Source organism: Nymphalis io, chromosome Z (assembly GCF_905147045.1).
Source record: "Nymphalis io chromosome Z, ilAglIoxx1.1, whole genome shotgun sequence".
NCBI classification, from domain to species: Eukaryota; Metazoa; Arthropoda; class Insecta; order Lepidoptera; family Nymphalidae; genus Nymphalis; species Nymphalis io.
The window spans coordinates 7043476-7054881 of NC_065918.1; the positions used below are offsets into that span (position 1 = coordinate 7043476).

General features: G+C 30.8%; 1 protein-coding gene across 1 annotated transcript; it reads left to right on the forward strand.

Annotated features, from left to right (window-relative positions):
* The first annotated feature begins 2267 nt into the window (after window positions 1-2267).
* Window positions 2268-7910, forward strand: LOC126780409 (uncharacterized). Its single transcript, XM_050504883.1, has 10 exons — window positions 2268-2331; window positions 2876-2999; window positions 3084-3170; window positions 3266-3390; window positions 3480-3566; window positions 7043-7166; window positions 7248-7328; window positions 7413-7543; window positions 7615-7701; window positions 7806-7910. Exons 1-10 carry the CDS (start codon window positions 2293-2295, stop codon window positions 7899-7901), a joined length of 981 nt encoding a protein of 326 aa, XP_050360840.1. The 5' UTR covers window positions 2268-2292; the 3' UTR covers window positions 7902-7910.
* The last annotated feature ends 3496 nt before the right edge of the window (window positions 7911-11406 follow it).

Consider the following 11406-nt stretch of genomic DNA (forward strand, 5'->3'; position numbering starts at 1 on the left):
AAAAAAACTAATAAAACTTATGAAATAGGGAAGATGTACAAAAATAAATATTTTGCAATCGGAGCGATTTTTCAAACGCAGTCTTAACAATATATATCAATATACTAGGAGACATGGACATAAATATATACTGTAATAATTATAACTTTTGATGAAAATTAATTATCCAAATTAACGCAAAATGAGACGTGGTTAGGCAGTACAAGTAAGTAAGTAAAAAAAACAAACATTAAATTCACATAGATTGCATGAAAATTGCAAATTTAAGATGATTATAAACCGCCGCTGACTTATCCGTTATCGCAGCGCTCTCTGCAAGAATATTTATAATCTCTATTGTATAGAGTAAACAGCAAATATGTTCTAAATTAAATATAATAAATCAATATATAAATTTATATATTTTACCGCTTAAACAAGCTTCACAAAAATAATTAATTATTTTCGACCAAAATTTTCATATAAATCCCATTAAAAAATACCCGTACACGGCTTGCTTGTTAATAATTCAGAGGCTTCTAAAGCAGACGAATGTAAGTGAGAAGTTGTATTGGTAGGTATTTTACCTAAGAAAATTCAAAAGCATTAGATGTGTCCCATCATGAATTTACATATTTCTTTTCTAAGTTTAATTAAGCGGGCAAAATTTTCTTTTAAGGTGTACAGCAAACAATATTAAATACATTTCAAGTACTTTTAATACGTGTGGATTCAGGGTTCAATGGAACTGTCAACACAATAGTTCAATACAAGTAAAATAAATTTAAATAAAGTATCTTTGCGAGGAAAGTCCAGTAGAGGGAAAGAGAGAGAAGAACTTCTATGGGCCATCGTGTTCATCGGGAAGAAACTCCGAGCAGTTCTCGGGAGTTGACCCTTTGCTATGCTCGTCAACGCTCACTTTGAACAGTTCGGTAGGTAAGTTCGTTTTCTGGGCAACTATTGAGTTGAGATTGTTGTATTTTAATATTTTCATTCATCATTAGTGATGAAGAAAAATTTTTTTAGAAAACATGCTTGGGTCGAATTGAATCAGCAATATGAACAACTAACGCACTTGGACAGCGTAATCAAATAAGTTTCATCGAATTTAAGAGGATATAAAGCAAGCCCATCAGTAGCACATTTAGGGTTTCCTTTCTTATTATTAACGATATTCAAAAATAGAACTATAAACATAAAATTAATATCACGACACCAAATTTGATATTTAGTTTTCACAAAACGTTTACATAAAAATTGTTTTGTAAAAATAAACTTCAGATGAAAAACAAATTTCTATGAAAATTCTTCATAAGAAAACGAAAGCTTTTCGCAATCATGATTTACTTTTAAAAGTTTGTATTTCAAGAAATATTTATCCGCCGCCGCTGTTATCCATACTAAAGTGACCGTTGCGCAAAATTAATTAAAATCCCATTTCTAGTACTCCATAAAATATTGAAATTTCCAAATGAAACCAAACAATGACCTTTGTTGAGACAAAACTTTCAAAGAATAAGTTTTGACTCAATTCCTTTATTTTGAAATGATGATATCAGATCTCGCACGTTGTTTCACCAGCTGCCTTATCTAAATTTATATAAGTCCAGCTTGTTTTAAAATATTATTTATACCAACCAATTTTAAATAAAAAGTTTGCTCTATTTTTGCAATATTGGCGAAGGTAATCTCGCCCCCCCCCCGCACTCCTCGCTAGTGCCTACAGCAGCCCGAGGCCATCCCGGCTGCCGTCTTCCTCAGGGAGGTCTATTATGCAAGTAACATGTGAGCAGCAGCCTACTGAAACTACGACACAGTGACAATAAAAGCCTCTGGCACTTCTCCCCTCTAGTCTTCTATCAACTGCAGTTTATATCTATATATCTAGATTTAATTCTACCACGTAAAATAACAGGCTGTCATCAAATCACCGTATATTAATGGAAATATATTATTTAAATCTAGGTGCATGGAATAAATATTATTAATATGGTAATCGTTTGAGGCCCCAGGTGAACATGTAGCGCACCGTACAAGGGATGCGTAGGTAAAATCTATAATTTTGCTGGCTTTAGGCGCATTCTTAAGCACATGAAAATTCTGCCCAGGTTTGAACCCGCTTGGGATCTCCGCTTAGAATTCACCACTTTGCCATTTTGTCTCATTTCATATAAATATACATAGAAGCAATTCAGACATGCGCAGTCTAACAAATAAACCCAGGCATAGTAGCTCCGTCATCGGGACTGTGATAACGTATATTCACTGGTTTTATTTAGTTTCAGTATAAAGAAGTCATAACTCTTCAAAATGTTAAAAAATAGTGCTCTTGAGACCGATATGACAATAGTATGTGTTATATTAGATTCAAGTATTATTTTTTCTATATCTGACATTTTATATAAACATTTTATGTATTTTAAAACTAATATAAAATATTAATAATTTTATTGATAAATATTTGCCTGTGCGAAAAACTTGACGCAAGTGAATTTCATTAGATAGATAGGTTGCCTTAAATTTATGCGAATTAAAAAAAAATATTATAATAATAAAAATATAATTTTTACAATACATTATGTTTATGAGCATTGTTATTGTGTATTTAAAAAAAATTAAATACACAATAAAATTAAATGTACCTGAGCTAAAATTTCTATGAGAAATTATTGATTTTGTCCTACATTTCCACACCCTGAGAGGGGCGAGGGGAGGTCAACAAAGGACGCGAGGACGTTTCCACGCAGTTTTGTGACAGAGGAGTGAAGGGGGTGGTCAATACCTGTTGAAATATTTTCTTCCATTACCTATTATTCTAAATTGATTTTATGTTTTATATAGCCTAAGAGACTAGAACAGTTAAAAAATAAAAAGTGACATTATTTTTTTTTAGAACTCCCATACAATGGATGAAGAATGTGAGCTAGACGTCATTATAGAACCAGATTTCATCAGCGAATCGTCGTCTGATGACGAAACTGAATCATCAGCTGACAATATGAGCGACTATTATTATGGTTAGATCATATTATTTATTTTAATTTATCTTTTTATTAGCTTACTAATGATTTTTGTTGTTGTTGATCATGTTTTTAACACAGATAATATCATAGCGGAGTCACTTGCGGACAACATGTTCAATCTATCGGTGGAGTCGGATCTAGAAGACGACGACGACGACTGCGATTGTAAGTAGCTGATGAAAAATATTACTATAATTAATTAAATTAAATAATTAATTTGTTCCTAATAATTTTGTAACTAAATGAAATAACTTTTACAGTGAGCCCATACGCCTCTTCTCGTGGACCACCAATTCCATTTGTATTCAACGACTATCCAGAAGATGATGCCGGAGAAATTGATCTCGATTTTAAGATAAGCAAAATTGGAGGCTTGGATCACGTGGTATTGTTTTTAGTTTATCGAGGCTATTTATGAATAAAATTTGTTTTTAATTATTTAAAAATTTAATATAAAAAAATATAATATTACAGGCCGTGAATAGCCCTATGTGGTATGCCCAAGTAAGGCCACACTTAACACAAGAAGAACGTGAGGAATTGTGGGACAGAACTCCTTGGGTAAGGTTATGTTTACTATTAAAATTATATAAATATATATATTTTTTAAATTAATGATTATTTGTTATTAGCTTATTTTTAGCTTCGATAATTACATTTATTAACGAATGTTTACTTTGTGTGTGCAGTCAATAAAATTTTATTGGGATGACTCCGACGAAACTGGTGCCAAAAACGCTGATTCTTCTGCTCGTTCGCAACTAAAAAATCGTTACTATATCGCACTTCTCTAAGAGAAATACCCTTTGTTTAATGTAAAATCATTGTGCGCCCTCAAGTTTTAACATTTTTCGGGTAGGGTGATGCGAAATTGTTATGTGTTTAGATTTTGTTTTTTAATATTGTAAAATGTTTATGAAACGTTTCAATGAATAACTGTCAGAAACACTGGTGATTTAATTTTTTGAATATATATATTCAAAAAATATAAATATATATATATAATGTTCTGGTAAATTGTTGCCGAGAAATTATTTTATGGATAGAAGAAAAATATATTAACCACTCATGAATATACGTAATCGAATTTGGAAGATCAAATATAGCGACTGTAGGCGTTGTCATATAACTAGCAACATCATAAATTCATATGATTAATATGAAGAATTTAAAAATAATCCTAATATTAATTTATATTTAAGAGTCTATACTACGCCAGCTTAAATAAAATTTTTTCCCAGCCTGACGTCATTAGATTATTTAAAATGACTTAATATGTAAGAACATATTTAAGCATTATAATTAATCTATTAATTATAGTTTATATAAAACATTTTATTGGTGTTATTTATTTTATTGTATCAAGTTTGTTTTTAGGTTCATTAGTATATAATTCTAAATTTACTGTTTATTATTAACAATGTGACTATTTGAAAAGTATATTTTTATTCTGCATCAAACGAAGACTTTTAGGGTTAAAACCCCAAAAATAAAAATTAAAAAAAAAATTGAAATAACGAATCATAAGTCGAGTTAAGTTAATAAAAATAGACCATTATTAACTTAACTCGACTTTTGATTCGTTATTTTAATTTAACTTACCAAATATGATTTTGAAATCTTCCGCCTAAAATATTTTTGTATATATTTATACATCATTCATAATTCTTAGTATGTACTATGTAATATAATATTATGCATATCACACAACAGAACATATATATGATCTTTAATACTACTATTCAATGTTGTGTACATGGCGTGCTACTTTTCTAACATTCCAGTCTGAAGATCATCAGCTAAATGGCTACATCAGATAATTTCTGTCTCGTCAGGAAAATAACGTAATACGTCGAATGTTTTATGTGTGGCTTAAAAAAAGTCGTACCGTACGTAGTCGTTCGTCGTAAACGTCGTATGTTTATACACTTATCATATGTAATAACAAAGTTATTCAATTTAATATTAAGTAGTTTGAAAATATTGAAATATATTATACTATAGTTATATGGACAACAATATTGGACTTTAAATAAAAAGCAAGAATACCTCTATATCATGTTGTTTATTTCATATATATGTAACTAACTTTATACCTCATAGTCATCACTGAGTGCCAACAATTATACAATCTTAACTATTTTGTCAAAATATGTCTTAATCCCATAGTATAATGGCACTTATATTTAAGTAAATCAAAGTTAAGGTACCGTTAAGAAAATATCATAGTTGACAAAAAATTATGAACCTAGTTCCGCCTAGGTAGGACACAAAGCGTCTACCTCAGTTGGTTTTCAATCTAACTTTATGCTCTTCCAATGCTTTTGACTTCCGCTGCAACCAATCTTTTCTTTTGTCTTCAAGATTCAAATTCAAAACTATTCTGTGATATGTATCTTACTGGTGGTAAGGCTATGTGCAAGCTCGTCTGGGTAGGTACCACCCACTTATCAGATATTCTACCGCAAAACAGCAGTACTTAGTATTGTTGTGTTTCGGTTTGAAGGGTAAGTGAGCCAGAGTAATTACAGACACAAGGGACATAACATCTTAGTTCCCAAGGTTGATGGCGCATTGGCAATGTATGTGATGGTTAACATTTCTTTCAATGTCTATATCTAATATATAAAATATCAATAGCAATAAAAAACTAAAAAGCCGAGATGGCCTAATAGTTAGAACGCGTGAATCATGAATCGAGAATTAACCGATGATACCGATGTGCTTAATTTGTGTTTATAATTCATCTCGCGCTTGACGGTTAAGGAAAACATCGTGAGGAAACCTGCACGTGTATAATTTCACTGAAATTCTGCCACAAGTGTATTATATAATCCGCATTGGAGTAGCGTGGTGGAATAAGCTCCAAAACCTAGCCTAGCAGTGGGGTATTCACAGGCTGTTACTCATTGAATTAAAAGTCAAATTTTTTATATAAATGTAAGAAAGTCAAGGTCGTATAACTGTAACCTGTAAACTTTTTATGACCAGGGGCTGAGACTTTTGAAAATAAGATTGAGAGCATCAAACACGCTGCTCCAATGTGGATTGGTGGATACACATGTGGGAGACTTTCCATCCGAGTACCGACTCATGTAGGTTTTCTTACGATGTTTTCCTTCATTGCCAACCACAAAAAGAATTATAAACAAAAATAAAAGTCATGAAAAAAAGTATAACAAAATTTAAAAAAAATAACACAAAAACAAATTCGGTGGCGCTTGAACCCGCAATCTTCGCTTGAGATTCACGTGTTCCAACCAGAGGGACATCTCGTCTCATCTCATATAAATGTACGTAGGTGAAATTCAGACATGCGCAAACTTATTTACTGGATAAAATTCAGACATTGTGGCACCTGCGTTGCGACCGTAATAACGCGTATTCCACATTTTTGTGTCTGATATTTTTTTAGATTTATCGTAAAAAAGTTGTAACCCCTTAAAATGTTAATATATTGTGGTCCAGAGAGCGCCTTGGGAACTGTATGTATCTTTTATTTTTGTTCTCATGTTATAAAAATAATATGATTTTTGAAGTTAAAATAAAATATTAATAATTTAATTTATAAATATTTATCGCTGCGAATAGCTAAGCGCAAGTGAATTTCATGAGATATAGGGTTTCATTTCATTTATGCGATTTTTTATATTATATTTATCTAATACATTTAGTTAAATAGCTTTGTTTTATGTATATTTTTATAAAATTAGCTACTAAGATAGGAAATACGAAAATTTGTTACTAAAGTAACTAAGCTAATTTTTTTAAAGACGTTATAGATTTTGTCCCTCCTTTCCTCATCCCAAAAGGGGCGAGGAGCGGTTAACAAAGGACGCGTGGACGTGTCCGCGCAGTTTTATGATAATGGAAGGGGATATATGTGATGATTGATCTTATGCTACGCATTAGTGTTCTAATATTTTCTTTCATTACCTACATTTACTGAATTATTTGATTTTATGCTTGATGTACATTTGACGTAGCTTAACATTCTTCTACAGTTAACAAATAAAAGGACACATATTTTGTTGTAGAACTGTCAGACAATGAGTAACGAGTATCAAGAGGAAGTCAGAATGCAACAACATTCCAGCAGCGAAGCCTCGTCCAATGACAGATCGGCACCTACAACTGACAATACAAACAGATATTATTATAGTGAGATCATTTTATCTTACCTCATTTTCATTTACATTATTCGAATAAGTTTATTATAATTGAATTGTGTTTTTAAAACAGAAAAAGTCATTGCGGAGTCACTTGAGAAAAATATGTTCAATCTATCATTGGGGTTGGATCTGGATGATGACGACTGTGATCGTAAGTAACTAACGCAAAAATATAATATTACTGTATTTTACATGTTTATAATAATTTTATAACTAAATGTAATAACTTTTACAGTCAGCCCATACGCCTCTTCCCGGGGACCACCACTTCCTTTTGTCTTCAACAATTACCTCGACAATGAAGACGATTCCGAAGAATCTGGTATCGATTATAAGATAAGCAAAATTGGGGGCTTGGATCACGTGGTATTGTTTTTCGTTTCTCCAGGCTATTAATAAGCCAAATACGTTTTTAAATGTAAAAAAAAAAATTGCAGGCCATGAATAGTCCTCACTGGTATGCCCTTGTCAGGCCACACTTAACTCTTCTAGAACGCGAGGAATTGTGGGACAGAACTCCTTGGGTGAGTCCCTTTTACTAACTAAACTTTAACTAATAAGAATGATATGATTGAAATTTGCTTCGATAAAAAATATTTACTATCGCATTTTTACTTTGTTTGTGCAGGCAGTAAAATTTTATTGGGGTGAATCCGATGATACTGATGCTGAAGATGGAGATCCTGTACCTTCTTCGTTATTTAAGGATCAATCAAATTTTTAAAAACTGTTGGTTACACTCTACTTTTACTAACTTTCAAGTAGGGTTATTATATATTAAAGTTATCATATGTGTTTAGATTTTGTCTTTCTAATATTATATAACGTTTGTGAAACTTGCCAGTACAACTGGCATTTTTAATGTATCGAATTATAATTATAGTTGTATCCTGGGCTTGGGAAACCAGATACACACAGAAATGATGATTATAATATAATATTAGTAGAGTTTTGTTAAGCAAGAGATGTCTTTGTGAATATATAAATAGAAGAAGTCTGATATTCCCATGAAAATCATGAAAGTGCCTCCGGCACTACAATAATGAAAATTTAATATTCATTTAATTTTTTTAACAGTTTTTGATATTTAATATTAAATAACAGAAAATAGTGAAAATTATAATATATTTTGGGTACTAAATTAATTATAGTAAATGAGCCTCGTAGTTGAATAATGATAGTGCCAGCTGATTTTAAAATGAAGTATGAGATTTCTTCTAGAGATATCTCACAGTATGAGTTCAGTTCGTAGCTAGTCATTTTGAATTCCAAGCATTTTATTATGTTCGGGTAAACGTAGTTGAGATATTGTTTTATAGATATAAATAAAATAGGAAAAGTTCTCAGGAATATGTGGAATAGAATCTGAAAGATTAAATATGGCGACTGTATGTGTAGTCTACATTAGTAAAATAATATTATTAATGACAAGAATATATCTAATCATTAGAAATTAAATGGATCTGTCTTGCTATTAATTTTATTTTAATTTATTTATAAAGTCAATTTTTCCCACTGTTATTTATTGATATAATTTAACATCTTTTAGAAATCTTCCGCCTAAAACGTTTTTTTAATATATTTCATTCTTACCTATACCATACTATATAATATGTACATATATTATGGAACGGGTGACTATGATCTACTATATGAAATATAAAATACTAGCATTTAATAAAGTACCGTACCGTAACAGCCTGTGAATGTCCCACTGCTGGGCTAAAGGAATCCTCTCCTCTTTTTGAGGAGAAGATTTGGAGCTTATTCCACCACGCTGCTCGAATGCGGGTTGGTAGAATTCACATGTGGCAGAATTTCAGTGAAATTAGACACATGCAGGTTTCCTCACGATGTTTTCCTTCACCGTAAAGCATGAGATGAATTATAATCACAAATTAAGCACATGAAAATTCAGTGGTGCTTGCCCGGGTTTGAACCACGATCATCGGTTAAGATTCACGCGTTCTTACCACAGGGCCATCTCGGCTTTTTTAATATTAAATAAAGTAATTATATAGAAAATATGGCGGCATCAGATAATTTGTCTCGTCAGGTAAATGACGTTGTAATACGTCGAATGTTTTATGTGTAGTTTAGAAATAGTCGTACATGTCTATTTAATTCTCTCATGTCATCATAAAGTTAATCAAATTGTTATTAAGTAGTTAAACATTGAATTGTATCACATTATAATTATAACTATATAAATATTAGACTTTAAATAAAAATCAAGAAATTCTTTGTTGTTTATTTTATATATATATATATAATATATATATAAATATATATATAATAATAATAATATAAAATATATATAGAAGAAAAAATATGTATACTAACCACATATTTCTGTAAAAACTCACTTAATTACTCACCCGTGAAATGTTTACTTATGGTGATATACAATTATGATGCGTGTATTATTGAATTGGTTATGATTATTATGGTCAATATCGCTTATCACCTTCTTACATTTTACGGGTACTCACAGGTAAATTTTCTGCTCACTCGATAAAGTGTCATCTATGACACTTTTTGAGCAGCTCTCTTCTGTGATATAAGATGATATCTAGGTACATAGAAATAGCGTTGAAATTCCGATTATTGAAACTAGATAGCGCTGTTTTTATTCCTGACGTTCTATAAGCAATTCACGTGCAGGTGTCGCTTATAGAATCTCCTAAGGGGGTTCAATGCAAATAATTTTGTATGGAAGTTAGTCATTTCTTATATTATTAAATTGCTTTTTCATGAGACTGACCCCGATTGTCTTTAAAAAAACTACGAAATAAACCCAAAAGAAAAAACACAAAAATGGTTAAGTATTTTGTAATGACCTATTAGTATCCAATAGTGCTGTAAATAACGATGAAAAATAATTTGAGAAATACGATAATAAATAACATAAATCCACAATTTCGTACTAGATATACACTGACTAAACAATCTATTCTTGATCATGTTTGCACAGACCAAAAAACCATAAATATCACCTGTCTGAAGTTCTACTATTTGACGACCAAAGACAACTATATTTAAAAATAAGAAAATATACACCTGAAGCCAAGAAGAAAATAAGTTATCAAGCTATAAACTATAATACTTAACACAATTCTGTCGAAAAGTCTATAAAAAATATTACGGATCCTATAGATCCAGATAAGATCTAGAAAGTTCTATAAAAATCGCTCTATATAACAAGCCAATAAAATTAGGAAACACAACATAAAAAACCCACCAAGATGTAATTAAGTAAAGATGTAGTTAAGATGTAATTAATTAATAAATAAAGAGATTATTTCATCTATAAGGAAGAAAAAACAAAAATGGGCTTTTGACAAAGAGGCAATGCAACAAATTCAAACGCTAAAATTAACTATTATATTAAGGAATTTAAAAATGCAAAAACAAAACTTTAAACACGTGGGGACTAATTATTATATTAGCTAACAATAAAATTAAATCTCATCCTGCTCCTTCTAAAATAAACAGATCGTATGGTCCTATTACTAACGTCAAAGAAAAATGTGATAATTTATATATTTTTTCGAATCAATTGATTGATTTAATCAATTTTAAATTTACTACACAGCCAGTTACATCTAACATGGGAGAACTGCTCACCCTAACTGTCACCACTGAAACGGGAATTAGCAATTATCTATACTAATATTATAAAGAGGTAAAGTTTGTAAGGTTGTAGGGGGTAATCTCTGGATCCACTTGACCAATTTTGTTTTTTTTTTACCAATAGAAAGCCACATTATTTGTGATATATTAACCCGAAAAAAGAAAAGACTTTTTCTTGGTACTGGGATTTGCAAAGTTAGTCGGAGAAAAAACGGTCGAACGAAAATGTTTGTTACGAACGCTGCCTTACCGATGAGAAATATATGATTGAGTTCTAGAGAATAGTTGTAACTTGATAATGCGTACAAAAAAGTCAGCGACAGCATATCTAAGGTTTATATTTAAGTGACAAAAAGTAGTTTTTTATATGTATAAAAAATATATTTTAAATCGTTAGGTCATGTTTATTGGTCATATTATCAACAATTATGAATTCTTATCAAAATAAGTAAACTTATCGGTTTAAGTGTTTAAAAAAAAAAGAGTTTTTCTTTTTACTGCATATTATTTAGACCAATGGTTAAAGAGATAATAGACGAATTATCGAATATATTTGACGAAGAACGACATAGGTATGGTAAAGCCATCGTTTTGTA